This window comes from Choloepus didactylus, chromosome 23 (assembly GCF_015220235.1).
Source record: "Choloepus didactylus isolate mChoDid1 chromosome 23, mChoDid1.pri, whole genome shotgun sequence".
Classification (NCBI taxonomy): Eukaryota; Metazoa; Chordata; class Mammalia; order Pilosa; family Megalonychidae; genus Choloepus; species Choloepus didactylus.
In genome coordinates this window covers 26,421,620-26,445,867 of record NC_051329.1, presented here as the reverse complement: position 1 = coordinate 26,445,867, position 24,248 = coordinate 26,421,620, and the positions used below count along the sequence as shown (strand labels likewise).

Genomic DNA, 24,248 nt, shown 5'->3' with positions numbered 1-24,248 from the left:
ACTAAGCACAACTTAGCAGCTCTCATCTTCAGGACTGACAAAGAGAGAAAGGGTGGCAAACTCCAACGCCCACAAGGGCCAGGCACATGTAAATGTACTGTTTCTGAGTGAAGTAAGCCAGCGCAACGGGACAGGAACTGGTGAGTGGGTGGGCCCGGGCCCCATCTGATGGGGACAGTTGCTACTCCACTGTGGCAGGCTAATGCCACGTGGAAATGGACTGGTCTTTAAATGTTTCAAGAAGAGTAAAAACTCCAGCTTCTTATGTGAATGTTCTAGATTTTTAACAGGGATCAAACAAAATCCCCAGGAGGTGTTTTCAGCCCACTGGTCTGCTGCTGAGATGCATCTCTGACAGTCTAGCACTTGGCTCCGTCTGCATCTCTGCCCACCACCAATTGACAGTGTCACTCCGAATGTGAGGAGAGATGCCTAACGCAACCAGGCCCGTTCATAAGCAGAGCCAGCTCTGTCACAAGGGGCTGTGCAGAAAACAGCAAACGCAGCAGCACCCTCCTAGACAACAATCTGCTGCCACAGGCTGTGCCAATAGCACAGTGACACCTTCCGGGAGGTCTCTGGGCCTCCAGGTTCTGTGTCCCTGACCACAACACAAGTACAGTCTGCTGCTCCTGAGTCATGATCAGATAACCCTACTAGGAAAGGTACCCAGATACCATGCCAGGTACCTTCCCACAGATAGAGATTAGTCATAACTTAGATCCTCGGGGCAGAGAAAAAAAAAAGGCAGTGTTTTACTATTTAGTAAGCAATAGCAATATATAGATTTATGCACATACGAATTTTTTTAGGGGGGGACACAGTTACTACCCATTGTGAGTGGAAGTGTGTGGAAACATGTCTGCTGACCTGGTAGGGGAAATACATATAAACTAGACCCACTCTTCTGTAGAGCAACCTGGCAGTATGTACCAAGGGCCTCAGAAACGTTTACACCACTTGACCCAGTGATCCTAATCCTAGAAATTTACCCGATGAAAGTAATCAAGATATACAAAGGATGTTCCTCACAGCATTACTTATAATAATGAAAAACATTTATGTGTTACGCAGCCACTAACAATATAATGTTTTCCCAATTTTACTAAAAGCCCTGTAAGCTCATTTAAAAAGAAAAAGAAAAAAGGAGGAATGATAGTCCAAAACAAAAAAAGGTTAACAGAGATCATCTCTACGTAGTGGCTTTGATTTACTTTTTCATACTTTTCTGTGTTTTCCAAGTATTCCAAAAGAAACATTATTTTTATGATTTGATAGTTAGTTACAGATGATTTTTATTTAAAGGAAGATTTTGGCCCTGGCTAGAGGGAATGGAAAATGAATTTATTCCAACATTCTTGCCTAAATCTCACCAAATTATACCTGGATCCTCAGGCAGGTAGGACAGTGGGCTTTGGGCTCACCCAAGTTCAATACCAGCTCTGCGGCCTTGGCAGCTTACTTATGCTCTCAGCCTTCAGTTTCCTCTGTAAAACGGGGAAAATTTGACTTCCACAATTGTATGGAAGAACTTACAGAAATAACACCTGTAAAGCGCAAACTACATCCTGGATGCAGAGCTCTGTTTCTTCTCTAGACTGTATCTACATTAGGAATTCAATAAACGTCTTCTGACAAGTTAGCATACTCAAATTAACTCGAGTTCAAGTAGAAAATTCAGTTTTCATCAAATTCTCATGGTGCTGGATGGGACCTCATACACACCTGATTGAGCACCACCACTCTTTTATTTTTAAAAATGCAGCAGTTTCTACGCTGGTCAAAAGCCCCATTCCAACACATTTTCACATCAAACTTCCAAGATCATCAAAATCGAACAAAATCAACCCTGCACATCACACTTCTAAACAACCATATCACTGGCTGCTTGGGAGGGAAGGAGATTAATATCAATCAGCCTTATAACACATCTCAAGGGTAATAAAAATAAAGATACTCTCCCTTGAGCCACAATGTGCCTACTGACCTCATTCTCTTCACACTATCACAAGTCAGCGGAGCCACAGAGAGTCTGATTTTAAGACATCTCATTCAAGCTGCAAATGAAACAAAGTACCTCCTTTCTTTACCTCCTTCCTATCCTGTTTGACAGGTATAAAAGCAGGTCTCTACAAAGGGGTTATCAGCTTTAACCTCAAAGGAAGGTTAAAAAAAAGGGGGGGGGGCAGGAAAAGACCAGAATGCCCAAATCCATGTACTGGGTTTTCATCCGCACGCTTCCTCAGAATGGGTTGCCCAGGACTAAACTTAACCACCCCGGGCCAGGTTCCCCCTTCCAGGTGCTCCCTCTGTATCCTACAGGATTTGACCTACCAGACAGGACTTGTCCCACTCTAAGGTAACTGTTCACATGCTATTTGCCCCCCTACATGCAGCTGCCTGTGGGCAGGGGCCTCACCTCATACAGGGTCTGGAGATCAAAGGCGACTGAAGGAATGCAGCCTTGCATTAAGTTTTAACAGCCCAGAGGACAGAATGAGCAGGGAGAACCCACAACCTTAGGTTCACACAATCTTTCAGGTCACACAAAGAGAATGCAGAGCAAGTGCAAAGTAGGAAAGGGGAGGAAGGTGGGCCATGACCTCCTTGGAAAATGCCAGGGCAAATCTCCGAATGGCCCTAAAAAGTCAGCCACAGGAAGCCAAGAGGCAGGGAAGGAGGTGTGGCTCCTGCCAGAAATCCCTTTAAATGCCAGAACTCTAAGGCTGGTTGCAACTCTCCCAATAGCCAAAAACTAACAAGTGCCATCAAGTGACAATTGTTTGCTTCGAGTCACTGGTTCCTCTTCCCAAACTTGGCAGAGCGACTCTTAGTGGAAAAAACAAGTTAGAATGAGCCTTCTGTGATAAAGAAAGGGGGTGGGGGGTGGAGATGAAGGAACGAAGGAGAGAGAGAAAAGCCCTTTAAGTGTAGAGTATTTTCTCAGTTGACATTATAGACTCATTTCTTGGTCAGTCGGGTATGGGTTTATATCTAACTCTAAATTCCACCATCCTTTCAAATAACCTCATCACAAGCAAAGAAAATGCCTACTGCTTCCTTGTGAAAAGAAAAATGGCTTCAGAATCAGATGGCGCTGCGTTTGAATTTCAGCTCTTCTATGACTTGCTCTGCAACCTCAACGAGTGACTTTCCCTCCCTGTGCTGGGTCTCCTCTTCAGAAAACCGGGACAGGCCCTCTATCTCTTCTGTGAAGTGTGAGTAAAGCCCTGTGCCCAGTGCTGGCCCACAGTTAGTACTTGGTCACGAGAAGCTATTTTTAAAAGCTCTCCCAGAGAGAAGACCAACGGACTCAAAATCTGAATTAATTAGAGGAGAAAAGTAACCACTTAAACCCAATATACAACTTAAGAACTCCTGACTTTCCTCAATTGTACACCTGCATCTACTCTCCACTACTATGCCCAGATAAAACATTTGGATAATGTTTTATCTAAAACATTAAAGTGTTGAATCTGGTCCTTTTGATTATAAACCTTGATTTAAACATGATTTTTGTCAAAAACTACAAAGCCACATTCTACAGACTTGGGAAATATCAAGAAGCAAAGTTTTTCACATGGTATATATTCAGGTTAACAATGATTCTGAATCTCCACCCTTTACAGTTTATCCCAGGGACACTAAGGCTTGGCCATGAACTATTCTTCAATTCAAGTGTCTGCCATCCAGAACACCTGTCCACACTAGGGTTTTCTCAATATTCACTGTTTCAACAAGAAAAGAACCTCTTCAGACCTTTACAATGCCAGGTACACAGTCCCAAAACACGTGCCCACAAGGTCACTCTCATACAACCTGGTATCAGAATACCAGTGGGTCTACCAGTGTGCTGGTTTGGATGTATTATGTCCCCCAAAATGCCATTATCCTTGATGCAGTCTTGTGTGGGCAGGAAACATATTGGTGTTGATTGGGTTGGAGACTTTTGATTGGATGTTTCCTTGGAGATGTGATCACTCAACTGTGGGTGAGATCTTTCATTGGATAATTTCCATGGAGGTATGGCTCCGCCCATTCAGCATGGGCCTTGATTAGTTTATTGGAGCACTATATAAGCTCAGACAGAAGGCTCAAGCTTGCTACAGCCAAGAGGGACACTCTGAAGAACGCATAGGAGCTGAGAAGAGAGGAGCTGCAGATGAGAGACAGTTTGCAGTTGACCGCTGAAAGCAGACTTTGGCTCGGGAGAAGCTAAGAGAGGACAAACGCCCCCAAGAGCAACTGAGAGTGACATTTTGGAGAGAAACTGAAGCCTAGAGAGGAGCATCCTGAGAGAAAGCCATTCTGAAACCAGAACTCCAGAGCAGGTGCCAGCCATGTGCCTTCCCAGCTAACAGAGGTTTTCCGGACACCATTGGCCATCCTCCAGTAAAGGTACCTGATTGTTGATGCATTACCTTAGATATTTTATGGCCTTAAGACTGTAACTGTGTACCAAATAAACCCCCTTTTCTAAAAGCCAATCCATTTCTGGTGTTTTTGCAGCCCAGCAGCATTAGCAAACCAGAACAATAAGTCACAGAGTGAGTTCCATCCTTCCCGTCTAACCAAGCAAGTTTCTGAAAATAACAACCAAAAAGAAGAGCTAATCCTGAAATTTATTAGCCAGGCCAAATGAAGTTGTTCTCATCAATTAATCCAAATCCATGAGACCTGCTGCCTGCCTCATGTCCACTCTAAATCCATAATACAATCAATATTGAGTACCTGATAAACACCTGGCACTGGGCACCCAGTTGCTCACCAAAGATGAGCAAAAACAAACAGAACCCCCCTCATTGGGCCAGGTCCACAAGGGAAGGTGTGAAGAGAAATCTTAAGGCATGTCAACACCAAGAAATGCTCCATGTCATTTTTCAGTGAATGGTGAAAAAGAACACATTTTCACTCTGCATTCCTGTGTGCACATTGTCACCTTCCTGCACATCACCAGCCCAAAGCAGAAAATTTTTTGAGTGACTGTTGTGTCTCTCTTCTCCCAAGGATGATACAGAAATAGTGCCAGATAGAAACACAGGAGAGAAGTTAATTCCCTATAGACAATGGCTGCCTTAGGGCCCAGAGGCTCAATTCTGGGGGGAAACCTGGTTGCAAAGGATTATGATTTATCCATACATGTGTCTGTCTCTAGGAGCTCCAAAGGACAACAGAAATGCAGATACAGAATGGGGCTTTGCTAACCGTGGATCTAGTGAATATGCTTAACAGAGGCATGGAAACCCATAGACTCCCTCCCAACAACTCTTGCCAGCCTGAGCCCCACATCACTGCAGTCAAGGTCTTAGTAACCAATCACTCAATGAATGCTACTAGCGTCTCTCATTTCCTTCACTTTTCTTTTTTTTTTTGGGGGGGTGGGGTGGGGGGGTTAGACTCATAGAACCCTCCAAGAAGCAAAGTTGTATGTTTTCTCAGGCAAATCATACTGCACATACACAAGATTGTGCATATAATTTCAGAGGTTCACAGGCCATCTCCGAAGCCTGTCAGCCTCAGGCTAAGAGCCCTTATGCTAGCTTGTTAAAAATTAGACCGGAATTAATGTCAAAGCCCTAACCAACCAAGTTCTGATTATTTGGCAAAACAGGAACAAACCTAAGTATAGTGCTGTTCCATAGTATGAGGCTGTTTAGCATAAAGATTAAGAATATAGATTTGGAGGCCACATACCAGGGTTTCAATCTAGCTTTTACCATTCGCTAGCCATGTAAAGTTAGGGAAGTCAACCTGCCTCTCTCAGCCTTGGTTTCCTCATTTGTAAAATGGGGTTATGAATGGCTGCTAATTCCATGATAACATCAGGATGAGATGCGCAAACACATGAAGTCCTTGGCATAGTGCCCTGTACGCAACAAATGCTAGTAAGTGGAAGCCATCTCTGGTGTCTATAGACTCCAATCCCCTTCCTTCATCTCCATTCACAACTTTATTAGCAACACCCATGAGATCTCAGGAAACAAGACAGAAAATAAGAGCCCCTAAGAATGCATAAGGTCCTAATTTGTCTCTCAAATCAAATAATTGGTTCTAAACTATGAAGGCCCATCTAACAAAACAGTTGGCAATCCCTTTCTGTGTAAATCCAGGTCAGCTGTCAGCACACTATTGTTTTATTAGGCCAAGTCAATTTATAGAGGCAGGCTTGTTAAGTTAAATTGGAGATGAAAAGAAAGTGTTTGATCCAATGCTAAACTGCAGAAACACACAGCTAAGGAAACAGGGCAGAGGAATTAGTTTCCTAAAATTATTCTCTGTGATATCTTTAGTTAACATTGGATATTTAAGGACCTCGCTGGGCCTTTCTAACCACCTAGCTTTCCTCCTACCCCTAAATAGCTAAAGGCACTGGCTTGGTTCATAAGCGTTCTCAGCTTTCCTCTGCTTTTAAGACCATTCAACACTTAACCCAGGATCCAGAAAGGCCAATTTTAAAGTTACACAAAACCTATCACTCAGCTTCCTTCTACAAATGAATTTCTCAAGCGTTTCTAAATATTTGACTTCAAGAAAAAATGCATTTCCACTTTAAAGCAATCTTTCATCTCTGGCGATGCAAATTTTCTTTGTTTGTTTAACCAATCCGCATACCACTAGCCAGTGTTTAATCGGGCCTTTATTTAATATCACCAACCATGGGAGCTGCACTGCCAAGTCTGAAAGTTTCAGATAATCATCTCATTAACAGCAACAAATTGGTCCAAAGATGAAATACATATCAATATGTCTAAGAACCCTTTAAAGTTCCACACTTCAGAACTAGAGAAGTGTAATTAATTCCTCCAGGATTCAGACTGTAGGCCTGATGCTCTACGAGCATATGGGCTTTAACACTGCATGAGCAAATAAGATAATAAAAGTAATTAATAGCATGTCATATCCACACATTGTTTTTCCATAACTTTCACAGGTGGAGATGTCAAAAAATAAAAAGACCTATCTTCATACAGACCACACCGATGACCTGGAGGAAATTATTTAAGCCTACAGTGCACACAAGGAGAGAACCAAGATTTATGGGGACTGATCCCAAGGTATGAACCTACTACATGTCTGTCTTTCTCTCTCTTTCTCACTCACACACACACACACACACACACACACACACACACACACAGACTTCTTAGCCCAACTCCCTCCTACCCTAACCCATGCAATGACTTAACAAGTACTCCAATTGGAAGTATATGGGCAAATCCAGACTTTGGTAAGGTATCTATTGTATAAATATATATATACACACACACATACGTTCATTGGCGTATAACAGAGAGGAAAAAAAAATCAGTAATACAAACCAATCAATTCCCTATCTTAAAATTTTTAAGAGGGAGGTTCCCAAACAGGTATTTTTCTCCTACACCATGAACAAAAGCGCTACAGAACCTCGATGAAAATAATCAAAGCAATACTATATAGTGCTACTATTGCAGTTTAATTATAGGAAAATGAACTCTGCTCTGAAGGCCATAAAACATTAAATAGCAAATCAAAGATTTTTTTAAGACAGTCAATAAAAGGAGGCTTTAAAACGCTCAACTGGAGCACTTAGAAAACTGATTAATCTGAAGCTGAATACTGATTAGCTTTTTTTTTTTTGCTTTTGGTACTATCTCATTTCTCACTCAAAATGTTATATTTCCTCTCCAAGCAGTCCTAAAACATCAGATTTTCTTACAGAAAATGTTTTCAGGGCTGACAGGGGCCACAGCAGCTCCTTCAAATGGGCATTATTGGAACTAATAAAAGCACAGTCAACCTCTGTAGACACACACACACACACAGCCCCGAGAGCTGTCCGCCAAGAGTTTCAATGAGTAGGCCACCACAATAAAGTTATTAAAGATATTGCACCAAGAAATGACTATTCAGACAGCTCAGGTAAACTCTCCAACATTACTGCAGTTATAAGGACATCTATTAGCAACTGCCTAACGGGTAAATTTATTAAATACCATTTAAGTCAGTTTTCTTAGCGACTGTTGACAATTTTTTTTTTTCAGCTAGGCTAATGGACTACAAGTTAGATAAGCACTTCAAAAAGTTTCAAAAGAGAATAGGTTCCTTCTGTCAAATTCACACATTATCTCTCCACACACAAGGATAAAATAGTTACAAATGGTGTGTTTAAACTGCTAATTTTGTCTTAAATGGTGAACCCAAGATTATCTCCAAAGCACAGCACTATCCATAATGGACAGCTTGCCAGACAAACTACTGTTAAAACCCTGCACATAAAAATCGCAAACTTCAAAAGTCTCCTTCAAAAAGTGAAGTACCACGTTAAAACATCTTTTTTCTTGGAAGGCTGTAAATCAAACATTTCTAAAGCCATCAGGGCACAGTGAAAGCTTCAAAGAGCTGCAAGGAGCAAGATTTAAGATTGAAACTCTTCTCAAAGGCTGCAATTGAAATGTTTGGGAATCTTCAGCAGAGCATCCTCTCTAAAGCTTATGAAGACCATAATTATAACGTTTTAAAAAAAAAGTCCAAAAGCCTTTAACAACCTGTGTAGTCACAGGAATCAAACAACGTTGTGTTTCCCCCTCTATTTAGAGAGGATAAGAGCACTGCAGACGGTGCTGCTGGTTATTGGGCTGCAGACATGCCTCCTCCAGCTTTGGAAGGACACACCTCCAAGGACTCAAGCTTCACAGGCTCCCTGCCCTATCCACGCAGGGCTTCAGCTTGCGCCTGGGCAGGAGAAAGGAAGAGTACTTATCTACATCTGGGCTGCTAAGCAGTCATCCTACACAGTCCCCTTCTCTTCATTCATAACTCACCCAAGAGCAAGGCGCAAAAGGCCCAAAGCTTAGGCCCTGCGGCCATCGGATCGCCCCAAGAGGCTCAAAGACAAGCCAACCATTTCAAACAGCCGCCATCCACAGCACGCACAGTAACAGCCATAAGTCCACTGGCCGTCTACTAACAAGTTGATAAAATCACCGTCAAGGAAGCGGGAAGGCATCTGTCCAGCTAACCACTGGGCAGCGGTTTCAGCTGAGGGTCCCTCCTCCGAAGAGTGGGCACAGCTTAAAGCTCTCCCTAGGCAGCTTCCTTTGGGATGCACGCATCTTTTCCTTTGGAGCAAGGTGGAGGCCCTGTCAGTGAGAGACCCTCTCCCAATTTCAGGCCCTCCGCATTAGTCCTTGGTCGACAGCAAGCAAGCGATCTCCTTCCTCCCACCCTCTGTAATCTGAGGCATGTAGCAACGGCTGCCTTCCACCGCCACTCCAGGGCACCTCGGTGCCCACTCCTCGTTCACCTTCCCCTACTCCTCCCCTGCCTGCTGCTGCTTCCCGGAAAACCTGCTGGAGGGTCAGCGCCCAGGTGAGGCGGGCGACGGAGAAACCTGATGTTGTGGAGCCCCTGGCCGCTCCCCCCAGAACTATGCCTGAATGGAAAGCAAATCCTACGACCTGAAGACCAGAAACAAGGCCACCCCATCCTTCATCACGTCTTTCAAAAGTTGGCATTCAACAGGTAGTTCTCGGGACTTTCACCTGAGGCAGACTGAAATGCCCTACCAGCCCAAGGGGGCAGCCCCCGCGTAGCTGCCGGGGCCCGAAGACCCCTCCCGCCCACAGGAGGCCCGAGCCCCCACGTGCGCGCGCCCCCAGCCGCTGAGCCCAAAGGCCGCGTCCCGCCCGCCAGCCAGCCCGCCGGGGAGAGATGCCGCCGGCCTCCTCGCCGCCCCTCCCGCCCGCCCGCCCGTGGTGGGGTCGGCGGGCGCAGCCCCCGGAGCCATCTTGTGGCGGCGCGGGGCCCGGCGGCGGGCAGCTACCTGCACGATCTCGCCCTCGGCGCTGAGCGTGGCCCCGGCCCGCGAGAAGCGGCCCGTGAGGCCGGTGGTGTAGGTGGTGTAGTCGCCGCTCGGGCTCGACTCGAACAGCACCACCTCCACGAACGCCGTCTCCTTGGCCCGCGCCGCGCCGGGCCCCGCGGCCGCCAGCAGCAGCCCGAGCAGCAGAGGCAGCGGCGGCGGCGGCGGCAGGCGGCGGCCGCGGGAGCCGTGGGGGCCGGCGGCGGAGGCGGCGGCGGCGGCGGCCCGGGGCCCCTGGGCGCCCGCCCGAGCGCGGCCTCATGGTCCTACGGCGGGAGGGCGCGGAGGGCGGGCGCGGCCGGGCATAGTCGCGGGCCGGCGGAGGACCGAGCGCGGGCGGACGCCTCAGAGCCCCATCGCGGCAGCGGCAGCGGCGGCTTTGTGGGTCGCAGGCTCCGCTCGGCTCCCCCAGCCGTCGCGCCGCGGCCCTTTCATCTGCTCCACGTGAGGGGTTATCCCCGCCCCGGCAGCGCGGTGACCCGCTCTCCCCACCCTCGCCGCGCTCTGCCTCCGCCGCCGCGGGGGGGAGCGGGAAGGCGGGGCGGGCGCGCCTGCGGCGAGGGGCGGGGCCCGGCGGCCGAACACGCCCCCCGCCCTCGCTCCGCCCTGGCCTCCACCTGAGCTCCGCCCCTCACCCTCGCTCCACCCGCCGGCCTCCGCCTGCGCTCCGCCTCCTCATCCTTGCTCAGTCCTGGCCACCGCCTTCGCTCCGCCCCCTTAACCTAGCTCCGCCCCTTGCCCGCCGTCCGCGGGGCTACCCTTCGTCTTTGCCCCGCCCTTCGGCTTTTGTGTATACCCCGCCCCCTCGTTCTGCTCCGCCCCTCGGTCCGCGCTCCACCCTTGGCGTCAGACACTGCTCCTGGCGTTTGCCAGAGTTGGGCGGGAATGGGGTAACAGCCTACTCCGGGGCGAGACGCTCCCTCTCTGGAGGCTCCATGCCTCCTGGTCCGGGGCAGCAGTTAGGGCTGCTCCTCTGTTGGGGCATGGAAGGCTTCACCGTACCCGGCTTCCCCGCCCCAGACCACAGTTCCCGGGGAGCTAGGCGCCCGCCCGCGGCTCTCCACCCCCACCTCCGGGATCAAACGGGCACGGTCCCGGCGCTCAGGGGCTGTCTGCAGCTCGGCCACGCCAGGACGTGTCCGGTGCTTGCACCGGGGGCACTTAAAGACGGTTGTTCTCCATGTGGTCTGGAGGAGCAGGGGAGAGCTTGGGGAGGCCATTTGGTTTCTGATGGAATTCATCTTTGCGCAGCCCCCGACCCTAATTCAAACACTTCCCTCGAGGAGTTCCGGAACTTGAGCTTCGCCCTATGCAGAAGACAGGGGGATGGGGGGGGTGGATAGTCCTATACTATCACCCTTTATGCACACAGACTGACGACTGCCAAATTAACGTTCCTAAGACACGTGCCCTACATCCTTCAGGACCCAGGGTTTTCCAACCACCTAACTTTTCCTTCCTCATCTCTTAGTCCACTATGGGAATCGGATCCCTCCTTCAAAAGCCAGATCCAATTTCGTGAAGCCTTCCTTCCCGGACGATAATCGTTTTGTTCAGATATATGCAAATATTTGGTTAGGATGATGTGCTTGTACTTGCTACCACACCCGAAATACAAAAAAGACCAAAAAAAAAAAAAAAAAAAAAAAAACCTCATTGAGAATTTCCTTGGATAAACAACTTATCAAGGCTACATTTGAAAATAGAAAAAAATTTTCAAAATGCTGCATAGAAAATACAACTGAGAAAATCCACAGATGTGTGTTACTACATTGGGACCACCCAGAGCTTCTGCACAGCCTTAGAAGCACCTGAGAAAGCAGGGCTCTGGGATAACGGATACCATCAGTCCTGATGATACAATGGGCTCCCTGTACCCTGACATTATAGTTCTGGAGGAGGGGGCGTCAGTTCCCCTCAATTACACCTCCTGCTACTTAAAATTGAAGATCACCATCAACTGAAGAATGAATAAACAATGCGGTATATCCACACAATGGAAGACTATTTGGCAATAAAAAGAAATGAAGCGTTGTTACAAGGTAGATGAGCCTGGAAAACAGTATATACTAAGCAAAAAGAGCCAGCTACAAAAAACCACAATTCTATGATTCCATTTATATGAAATATCCAGAATAATCAAATCCATACAGACAGAATGAAAACTAGTGGTTGTCAGGAGCTAGGGGGAGGGGGGCATGGGGAGTGAAGGCTAATGGGTTTCTTTTGAGGGTGATGAAAATGTTCTGGAATTAGATAGTGGTGATGGTTGCACAACTCTGTAACTATGCTAAAAGCCACTGAATTGTACATTTTAAAAGGGTGTCTTTTGTGGTATGTGAATTATATCTCAATAAAGCTATTATAAAAAAATTCAGGGTCATTAGTGGTATTTCATAAACACACACACACACACACACACACACACACACACACACACGCATGCTCGGATAGCTGTATAAGAACATCCTTTGCTCTTTGAAGTCTTAGCTTGAATCTCACACTCTCAGGGAGGCCTGCCCTGACTATTCTATTTAAAACTGCCACTTACTACCTTCCCCCACTCCCTGCCTCCCTTGGCTTGTTCCCCTCCCCTCATTGTATTTATCACCCTCTAACATACTAAATAATTTCCCTGTTTATTTTTGTCTGTCTTCCATGCCCCACGTACACACATGCTAAAGAAAAAGCCCCGTGATGGTAGGGATCCTTGTCTTGTTCACTAAGGCCAAGGCTGCCTGGCCTGGAGAAGGCACTCAATAAATATTTGCTGCATGAATTAATGACTAAGGGAATGACTGATCAGCGCATCACCATGTACCCCTCCTATTTTGTGTTTATTTGGGGCAGCTGGTTAGGATCACTGGCTTCACGGGACCAGAATAGATTTTGAGTGTGGAGGAGAACAACAGCCCTGCCCTCGGGAACTGCCATGAAAACCCAGACAAGTGTCAGAAAATGAACCCAATTCAATTTTTTTTTAACTTGGTTTAAAGAAAGTTAGGGTTAATGAGATGTAGGCCAGCAACAGAGGTTACATGATTCATCTCTCAGCAAAGTAATGGAGTTTCACCAAAGGCTGGCACGCAGTAAGGGGAGATAGAAAGTAACTTCAAATAAGAGATAAGACCTATTGTCCTGGGGCAAGGACAGGACTAGCACACTGGGTCAAGTGGTAGGAATGAAGACAAGCCATGTACACTCATTGTCTTGCATGGATTGTCTTAGTATAACTTATCTTGTTCTTTCTCTGATTCTCAGATGAGAATAACTGAGAACAGATGCATCATGATCACTTAAAGCTGCCAAACAGTTGGCAAATCTCACAGACTTAGGCCAAAAACACACAAACCTGGGAGGAAATACAATCATCCCTGGTGTACAATCAGCTATTCACAGTACCATCTTATAGTTGTGCATTCATCACCCCAATCTATTTTTGAACATTTTCCTTACACCAGAAAGAATAAAAATAAGAATAAAAATTAAAAGTTAAAATTATACCCAAATCACACCCCTCATCCCACCCTATTTTTAATTTAGTTTTTGTCCCCATTTTTCTATTCAACCATTCATACACTGGATAAAGGGAGTGTGAGCCACAAGGTTTTCACAATCACACCCGTCACCCCATGTAAGCTACATAGTTATACAATCGTCTTCAGGAATCATGGCTATTGGGTTGCAGTTTGATAGTTTCAGGTATTTACTTGTAGCTATTCCAATATATTAAAATCTAAAAAGGGATATCTATATAGTACATAAAAATGGTCTCCAGAGTGACCTCTCAACTCCATTTGAAATCTCTCAGCCACTGAAACTTTGTTTCATTTCGCTTCCCCCTTTTGGTCAAGAAGATTTCCTCAATCCCAGGATACCAGGTCCAGGCTTATCCCTGGGAGTCATATCCTGCATTGCCAGGGAGATTTATACCCCTGGGAGTCAGGTCCTACATAGGGGGTAAGGCAGTGAATTCATCTGCGAGTTGGCTTAGCTAGAGAGAGAGGGCCACATCTGAGCAACAAAGAGTCAGCCACCAAAGTTTTGTTTGCGGAATTTTGAGGTTCTCAAATCCAGAAACCGTACGCTTTATTACCTGAAGAGACTAAATCAATAAAACAGATATTATAAAACAGGCATTATTTGTTGTGCTAAACAAACAGGCATGGATATTCATTGCAGTATTGTTTTTAATAATAAAATAGAGGAAACAATCTAAATGTCCATCAATAGGGGATTAGTTAAATAAATCATGGTGCACCCATATCATGGAATACTCATTACATAGCCGTTAAAAAGAATGAAGAATTCTTTGACACTACTGTGAAAATGAAGACCATTCTCAGCAACCAGCCTGTCAATATTCCAGAAAAATGTTGACCTCATGTCAAAGAGATGCGGTTATTGTGAAGTGCCCCAGAGGAACCCTGTGGAGGGACTTCAGTCAAATCAATGTAGAACTCAGTCTCCTTAGGAAGAAAGAGGCTTCAGGTTGACAAATGGTGGGGAAATAGAAAGGAACTGTAATCATGTACAGAATGTGATCAAATGTTACACTGGGCCTCCATAACCAGACAAGGTCTGGGTATGCTGACTTCCCCATCAACGTCGTTATTCAGGAGAGTGGATCTGTTGTTGAAACCCAAAATTTCTTGGGTGGAAAATACATCTAAAGGTTTCGGGTGAGGGCAGGCATTGCTTGTTCAGTATCTCAAGCCCAGAAAGATGAGTTAATTTTTGAAGGAAATGACATTGAACTTGTATCAAATTCAGCTGCTCTGATTCAGCAAGCCACAACAGTTAAAAACAAGGATGTCAGAAAATTTGGGGCTGGTATCTATGTCTCTGAAAAAGGAACAGTATAGCAAGCTGATGAATAAGATCTAAGAGTTCTCCAGCTATGGAGACAAGATGCCAGACAGATTTGTGATATTTTAAGGATGCAATAAATTTCATTGGCTGGGAAAAAAAAAAAAGAATGAAGCTTCCTTGAACTGATATAGAATGATCACCAAGAGACACTTGGTGAAAAAGATATGTATATCATATGCTACAACAGAGAGGGGGTCAGGGAGGGAACAAATATGCAAAATTTGCAAACATTAACTGTATACAAAAGGTGACTAAGAAACCAGTAAATGATTTGTCTCTGGGGAGGCATCTGGGTGACTGGAGTGACGAGAAGGGAGAAAGATCTACTTTTTGCTGTATACTTTGTGTACCTATTGAATTTTGTTCCATGCACATACATTATGTATTCAGAATTAAAATTAATAAAATATAATAAAAAAATAAAGAGACCAACCTGCTGAATGAACGAATGATGACATTAGTTTCCCGTATGCAAACGTTCATACAATAAACTTTACAAATACTTAATGCATACTACTTCCTATAGTTGTGAAAGATGTTACCTTGAGGAAAGCTGAGTGATAGGAACATGGGGCCTCTCTTTTATTATTTTTGCAACTTATTCTTCAATTATTTCAAAATAAAAAGTTAAAAATATGGATTGGTTTGCACACTGATGTTCATAGCAGCATTACTCACAGTTGCCAAGAGATGGAAACAATCCAAGTGTACATTAACTGATGAATGGAGACACAAAATGTAGTATATACATACAATGGAATATTATTCAGCAGTAGGAAGCAATGAAGTCCTGAAGCACGCGACAACATGGATGAACCTGGAGGACATCATGTTGAGTGAAATAAGTCAGACCAAAAGGACAAGTATTGTATGCTTTCACTAATATGAACTAATGATACTATGTAAACTCAGACATTGAATCTTGATTATAGTTTACCAGGAGATAAAATAAGGCTACGGAATGGGGAGCGGTTACTTAAGATGTGCAGAAGTTTTAACTAGGTTGAATTCAAATGAGTGAAAAAGGATAGAGGTGATGGTAAGACATTATTGTGAGTATAATTAACAGTAATGAATTGTGTGTGAATGTGGTTGATAGAAGTTTAGGGTCATATATGTCACCAGAAGGAAATTCAGAGGTTAAAACATGGGACAGTATAACTCAGTAAATCTTGTGGTGGACGATAACTGTGATTAACTGTACAAATATAAAAAATTTCCTCCATGAACCAGAACAAATGTACAAAACTATCACAAGGAGTTAATAATAGAGTGGTATATGGGGAAAAAACACACCTATTGCAAACTATGGACTATAGTTACAGTAATATCTTAATATTCTTTCATCAACAGTAACAAATGTACCACACCAATGCTAGAGATCAGCAACGGTGGGTGGGGGTAAGGGGTATGGAATGTTTGGGATTTTCTCTTTTTTCCTTTTTCTTTTTGTTTTTCCTGGAGTAATAAAATGTTCTAAAATTTATTGTGGTGATGAATGCACAACTACGTGATGATACTGTGAGCCACTGATTGTATATTTTGGATGGATTTGTATGGTGTATAAATATATCACAATAAAATTGCATTGAAAAAGAAAAAAATGTAATAAAAGAAATGGATTGGCCAGTCCCTGCATTGAAGTAGCTGACAGAATAAGGGGATCCACCTTCTTTCTTTTTCTTCTTTCTTTCCTTCCAACCTATGCTGCTTTCCTTTCTTCTTTTCTCCTTTCCTTCCTTCCTTCTGCAAGCATTTGTTGCTACAGACAGACAGAGAAGTCAATCAAAGATTACAATAAAATCTGAGAAGTACACATTAACTATTTTACAAAAACCTTTTATGAGTTTGAACCTCATCTTGCTTCTTCAAGATGATTCAAACTTAAGACAGGCTATCATTCTTCCATGGTATTTATGTCTATTTCTGGAAACCTTCATTCATTGTATTTAAACATTACATATAATTCTCCTGAAAGGTACAATAGATATTATACAGACAAGTAGTGGCAATTCTTTAAAAACTCTCAGAAGTGTCTCTCCTGCCTTTGAAGTCCATCATCAGTCCACATCTTTTTTGCACCTGGAGGCAGAAGGCCAGACTAGGCCCCAGCTCTTCAGTGGCTTAAACCATGCTTCAACCTGTCCCTGATTTGCAGTGGCCATCCAACACGAGTCACAAACTCAAACAATGCTCCAGGGACCAGGCAGGGAATGTGACTGAGTGACGTGGGCCAGAGGTATGAAAAAGTAACCCATAAGTGAGATGGCAAATGGCAACGGGGCCAGAGATGGGAACACCTTGGGTTTGGTGACCTGGAGAACACAAGACCTGTACAAAAAGGTCTTCCAACCCATTGTTGCTATGGGTCACGTGGGCATTCACAGATCTGAGCTTTTCAAAAGAGGCACAAATCCAGATTTGCTTGTAACATCTCCTGGTTTTTTAAATGTTTGCAATAGGTTTTAAAGATGTATATTGCTTGTGTGGGGCCAAATAAACACATCTGCAGGCCATTTTTTGTCTCAAAAGACACCAAAGAGGGCTCTGGCAGAGTACATGCCGATTTGACCAGGTGGTGAATCACTTCCAGGCTGTTAAGGTACAGGAAGAGAAGGAAACTCCAAAATCTGAGAAATACAAGCACTACACTATCTATAGGAAACAATTTTATCTTTGGGCAGCATCCTCGATCACAAGAGGCACCTGTCTTCAGGATGCAATGTTTAATTGAAGTGGAAATGTAGCTGCATGCCTTCTTGGCCAAGAAAGGCTGATAAGGGATGAGAGGGTCACTGGAGCATTGAAAGAAAGACTACTGAGGTAACTTTTATGCTGACTATACCTCTATTTGAAGATAAAGAAAAAAGGATTGAGAGAAAGCACTAGAAGGAAATAAAGAACAATCACTTGCTTTTGTCCAGCCGTATGGGAGGGGCAGCTTAGCAGGAAGGTGGATTTAATAGGGGAGAAGAGGGAGTTTGGTTGAGAATGTAGAAATGTACACTTGCTGCTAAGTGGAAAGCAACTGTCACCTTACAGGGAGGTGGTAACGGACAGTGATTGTTACTGACTCGGTGCCCCTTCATGTGGGTAACCACCCCTCCCTGGCCAATGGGTTCTCTGTGGGGCTGTCAATCACGGAGCTCAGACTCCTCCCAGGAATGGGCATGTGGCCCAGAATGGCCAATCAGAGTACACCATTCCCCTATGATTGGGTCAGACTCATGCATGTTACCAAAACAGGGCCAATCACTCTTCCCTGAAATTTGAACAATTGGAAAGGGGAGGGGAGGGAGCCCTGTCTTCTCTGGGATCTTTAACTGGAAGGCTTACGCAAATTTAAGCTGTTTGTAGCTGTCTTCTCAACCGGATAGAAAAAGCTGCTTCAGTAAAAGAGGAAAGAGAAGCAGAGACAAGCTGAAGGGAGACAAAAAAAAAAAAAAAAAAAAAAAAAAAAAAAATGAGGGAAGGTACTGGCTACATCCTTTGAGCTCCTGGGTCCATCCCGGTAACAAAAGACTCCTGACAAATGCAGCCATAAAGCTACTTCAATGACAACTGCAACAGAGACACACCCACACACAAACACACACAACACAATCCGAAGAGATTCCAAGATTGCGGTAGGTCAAGAACCCCACGTTTTGTTAAAAGCAATTGAGTGAAACTTAGTGTCATCTTGAGATCTCTAGAAATGAAAAGAATTCAAAGCAAAGAATCCAAGATAAATATATGTTCAATATATTGATAAATGAATGAACAAATGAGTAAATGTTCAAACTAGAGGTCCTTATTATTTCAATTTGAGGATACTTAGAAAAAGTAACTCACTCCATAGAAGATGATAAAACCAGAATCTCCAAATCTAAGTTGGAATTCAGAGGGGCCTCATATTTGATTGCTGAAAGACATTTTAGAGACCATTTAATGTAGTTTTTTTTTTTTTCATTTTTATTGAGATTGTTCAGATACCATACAATTATCCAAAGATCCAAAGTGTACAATCACTTGCCCCTGGGTACCCTCATACAGCTTAATTTTTGTTCAATTTTTAGAAACTTTTCATTACTCCAGACAAGAAATAAAGTGAAAGATGAAAAAAGAAAAAAAGAAAAAAAGGAAAGGAAACTCTAATCCTCCCCTATCCCTAACCAACCCCCCTCAATTGCTGACTCGTAGTATTGATATAGTACATTTGTTACTGTTTATGAAAAAATGTTGAAATACTACTAACTGTAGTATATAGTTTGTAATAGGTATATAGTTCTTCCCTATATGCCCCTCTATTATTAACTTCTAATTGTATTGTCATACATTTGTTCTGGTTCATGGAAGCGATTTCTAGTATTTGTACAGTTGATCATGGACATTGCCCACCATAGGATTCAGTTTTATACATTCCCATCTTTTGACCTCCAACTTTCCTTCTGGTGACATATATGACTCTGAGCTTCCCCTTTCCACCTCATTCACACACTATTCGGCGCTGTTAGTTATTCTCACATCTTGCTACCAACACCTCTGTTCATTTCCAAACATTTAAGTTCATCCTAATTGAACATTCTGCTCACACTAAGCAACCACTCCCCATTCTGAAGCCTCGTCCTATATCTTGGTACCTTATATTTCATGTCTATGAGTTTACATATTATAATTAATTCCTATCAGTGAGACCCTGCAATAATTGTCCTTATGTGTCTGGTTTATTTTACTCAGTATATTGCCCTCAAGGTTTTGCCATCAACCCATTTTTTTTTTTTAATATGGTTTTGTTCACTCACCATACATTCCATCCCAAGTAAATAATCGATGGTTCTCTGCATGGTCATACATTTATGTGTTCACCACCTTCACCACTATCTATATAAGAGCATCTACATTTCTTCCACAAGGCAGGAGGGAGAGTCAAAGAAGGTAGAGAGGCAAAAGAAAGAGGAAAAAAAAATGACAGCTAGGAAGCAGCAAAAGGAAAAATAACCTTAAATCAGAGTAGAATAAATAATCAGACAATACCACCAATGTCAAGTGTCTAACATGCCTCCCCTATCCCCCCCTCTTATCTGCATTCACCTTGGTATATCACCTTTGTTGCATTAAAGGAAGCATAATACAATGATTCTATTAGTTACAGTCTCTAGTTTATGCTGATTGCATCCCTCCCCCAATGCCTCCCCATTTTTAACACCTTGCAAGGTTGACATTTGCTTGTTCTCCCTCGTAAAAGAACATATTTGTACATTTTATCACAATTGTTGAATACTCTAGATTTCACCAACTTACACAGTCCCAGTCATTATCTTTCCTCCTTACTTGTGGTGTCTCACATGCTCCCCACCTTCCTCTCTCAACCGTATTCATAGTTGTCTTTGTTCAGTGTATTTACATTGTTGTGCTACCATCTCCCCAAATTGTGTTCCAAAGCACGCACTCCTGTCTTCTATCACTCTGTAGTGCTCCTTTAGTATTTCCTGTAGGGCAGGTGTCTTGTTCACAAAGTCTCTCATTGCCTGTTTGTCAGAAAATATTTTGCAGTTTCCCTCATATTTGAAGGACAGCTTTGCTGGATACAGGATTCTTGGTTGGTGGTTTTTCTCTTTCAGTATCTTAAATATATCACACCACTTCCTTCTTGTCTCCATGGTTTCTGCTGAGAGATCCGCACATAGTCTTATGAAGCTTACTTTGTATGTAATGGATTGCTTTTCTCTTGCTGCTTTCGGGATTCTCTCTTTGTCTTTGACATTTGATAATCTGATTATTAAGTGTCTTGGCGTAGGCCTATTCATATCTCTTCTGTTTGGAGTACGCTGCACTTCTTGGATCTGTAATTTTATGTCTTTCATAAGAGATGGGAAATTTTCATTAATTATTTCCTCTATTATTGCTTCTGCCCCCTTTCCCTTCTCTTCTCCTTCTGGGACACCAATGATACGTACATTATTGAACTTTGTTTCATCCTTGAGTTCCCAGAGATGTTGCTCGTATTTTTTCATTCTTTTCTCCATCTGCTCCTTTGTGTATAGGCTTTCAGGTGTTTTGTTCTCCAGTTCCTGAGTGTTTTCTTCTGCCTCTTGAGATCTGCTGTTGTATGTTTCCATTGTGTCTTTCATCTCTTGTGTTGTGCCTTTCATTTCCATAGATTCTTCTAGTTGTTTTTTTGAACTTTTGATTTCTGCCATATATATGCCCAGTGTTTCCTTTACAGCCTCTATCTCTTTTGCAATATCTTTTCTAAACTTTTTTATTTGATTTAGCATTAGTTGTTTAAATTCCTGTATCTCAGTTGAAGTGTATGTTTGTTCCTTTGACTGGGCCATAACTTCGTTTTTCTTAGTGTAGGTTGTAATTTTCTGTTGTCTAGGCATGGTTTCCTTGGTTATCCAAATCACGTTTTCCCAGACCAGAACAGGCTCAGGTCCCAGAGGGAAGAAATATTCAGTATCTGGTTTCCCTGTGGGTGTGTCTTAGAAAATTGCTCCACCCTTTGATGCCTCAGGTCACTGTGCTTTTCTGCCCAGCAGGTGATGCCTGTTAGCCTATAATTCTTGACTGGTGTGAGGAGGTATGGCCGTGTTCCCCCAGGCTCTGGGGTCTGGTTCTGAATGGAAAGGGCCCCACCCCTTTCCTCCTAGAGAAGACAGACCCCCCAGGTGGAGGTCATTAGGATTTCAATGGTCTCACTCTCTGCTTGTGCTGTCTCCACCCTTCCCCGAATCACAGCCCTGGAAACTGAATATGACTGGGGCTGTCTCCACTGAGCCAAAAAAGAAACAGATAGTCCCCTTCAGACCCAGTCCAAGGCAACCCTCCGGCTCTCCAAGGTCAGTTGTCACCCAAAGCCTCTGTCTGTTTTTTGGGGATGCGTACCTGTAGTGAGCAGTTCACACTCGCTACTTAAAACCTCAGTTGGAGCTCAGCTGAGCTATATTGGCTTGCTGGGAGAGAGCTTCTCTCTGGCACCACGAGGCTTTGTAGCTCGGGCTATGGGGGAGGAGGTCTCACGACTTGAATCCGCAGGTTTTACTTACAGATTTTATGCTGTGTTCTCAGGCATTGCTCCCAATTCAGGTTGGTGTATGATGAGCGGATGGTCTCGTTTGTCCCCCTACAGTTATTCTGAATTATTTACTAGTTGTTTCTGGTTTTTTGTTGTTCCAGGGGGACTACTTAGCTTCCACTCCTCTCTATGCCACCATCTTGCCCTGCTCCCTTTAATGTAGTTTTTATTGCTGCTGCTATTGTGATTGTTTGCTTGGCAGGTGAGAAAACTGAAACCAAGAGCCCACAGTAAGCTAGTAGAGTTATACAAATTATACAACTCCCTCCCCACCCACCTCCAATTATACAGCTTTCCCAGGAATCCTACACCCTCTCATTGTACACAGGTGCTATCTGGCATCAATAAAACACTGGAGACAGATGTGATGCAGAAGAGAGAGAGAGCCCACCAGGTTGCTTTATTTGCTTGTGGCTGGCAGCAGTGTCACCTTCTCCATCCTCCCTGGTCACCCAGTGCCTTGAGGCTCTCGGAAGCCACACCCTGGGTCCTGAAATGCAGACAATCCCTCCCCAGGAACAGCTGTGTAAGTGACCTTACTTCTGCCTCTCTTTTATCCTTGTTCTGGGCGTCTTCCCCATTTCCATCTGAGCTAGAGGAAAGAAGAGAAAAATCAATAAACAGCCACTTGAAATGAAACAATAATGGCAGTGAAGTTAGAAAGATGCCAAAGAATCAGTGATGCAGGAGTGGGAACCAGGGCAACCCCTTTGGAGGACAATCTGGCAAAATCTATCAGAATTTAAAATTCATGTGCCCTTCGGATCAAGCAAGCCCACTAGTGTAAATTTATTCAACAGATACTTTTACACCTACATGCAAAGATTTATTTTCAAGATTGTTCGTTGTAGCACTGTTCACAGAAGCCAAAGCCTGGAAACAACCTGTGTCCACCAATATAGGGTGACCTATAGACAAGTGATATGATAGCTTAGATTTGCTTCAAAATAATGCAGTGGGAGAAGGGTAATGGGTAGAGGTAGAGATGAAACAAGATTGGCCAGATGTTGATTATTATTGAAGCTGGATAATGGGTACACGGAATTCCATTATACCATTCTCTCTTTCATATATGTTTGAAATTTTCCATGATAAAATTAAAATTTTATTTTTTAAATATAATTTTTAATTTAATTTTTTGTATTATGATATGTCCATTTACTAGAATATTCTGCAACAGACCTATAAGTGCTGATACGGCAAGAGTTTCAAGACATATTGTTTGTTACATGCAAAATACAGAGTATATCATAGCGTGTATAGTATTCTCCCAATTTATTTTTCTTTCTGGAGCTTATGTGTAAATAATTGAATTAGTCATGACACACTCGTCATTAGTCCAGGTATGGCCCACTTTTATTTAGTTGGTTAATTAGTTTTAATAATATCAGCCATGATCCCACTACCCAGGGTGAAAAATAGGACCTTGGAAATAACCTACAGGCAATTATACAACATAAGATGTGTACCATCTGTCAAGAGAAGCACTGGGTCACAGAGAAAACACTTGGAGTTAGCTCAATTGCCCGTCAAGAGAAGAATGAAATGAATGAGCTCTGATATATTCATGCGATGAAATGTAAAACAGTCAAAAAGAGTGAACTTCAGAGACTCACAAAAATATGGATGAGTATCAGCAATATAAAGTGGAAAACACTGAAGAAAGGTCCCAAAATATAATATTCAATATGACACTCTTTTATAAAGTTAAAAGCAACAAAAATGAAAAACAAAAATTTTAGATTTATGCATAGGTGTAATGAAAGTATATAAAAGGGAAGCAAGGGATTCAAGATGACAGGTCACACAAGGAGGAAGAAGGCAATGGGGTGAGATGAGGGCAGCTTATGGTTATACTCCCTTTTTTGGCAAAACAAACAAAAATAGTCATATATGCATATAAATGTAAATAAATTTATATGTATATATATATATTGGGAAGGGTGCAGAAGAAACTGCTACCATTGGTTGTTTGAGAAAAGGAAAACCATGATGGGAGAGAGACTGAACATATTGGAAACCCATTCTCTTATGGGTTGAACCCAATTCAAACTGCCTTGAGCAAAAAAGACAATTTAATGATTCACGTTACTGCAAAGCCCTGGGATCATTTTGGTCTCAGACACAGCTGGATCTAGGGCCTCAAAGGGTGTTATCGAGAGCCATCTCTCTCCAGCTCTCGGTTCTGCTTTCCTCTGGGAAGCCGTTTTTCTTGTTCCTACATGGTGGCGCCTCTCTTCCAAGTTCCTGTCATGCAGTAGCCAACACTCCCAGTGCAAACAGAGCTTCTTTCCTATCAGCTCCAACCCAACTCATTCATTGACCCTCATTGGCCAGAGCTGGTTTACATACATCTCAATGAACCAATCAGTGTGGTCAGGAGGATAGAATATGCTGATGAACCAAGCCTGCGACACGTGGGTCAGTCTCTTCCAACCACTGGGACTGAGAGTGGCTGATGACTGGTGTCCC

At 43.6% G+C, this 24,248-nt stretch overlaps 1 protein-coding gene and 1 long non-coding RNA gene across 2 annotated transcripts in view; both read right to left on the bottom strand.

Annotated features, from left to right (window-relative positions):
- Positions 1-10,298, bottom strand: part of ZNRF3 (zinc and ring finger 3) — a 148,715-nt gene extending 138,417 nt beyond the window's left edge. Inside the window, 2 exon segments of the mRNA XM_037816627.1 lie at positions 9,806-10,039; positions 10,041-10,298. Coding sequence (XP_037672555.1) covers positions 9,806-10,039; positions 10,041-10,106 — 300 coding nt within the window. The 5' untranslated portion in view covers positions 10,107-10,298.
- An 11,843-nt stretch (positions 10,299-22,141) lies between these two features.
- Positions 22,142-24,248, bottom strand: part of LOC119519604 — a 42,057-nt gene continuing 39,950 nt past the window's right edge. Inside the window, exon 2 of the long non-coding RNA XR_005214052.1 lies at positions 22,142-22,368. This is a non-coding gene — a long non-coding RNA (uncharacterized LOC119519604). The remainder of the gene's footprint in view (positions 22,369-24,248) is intronic.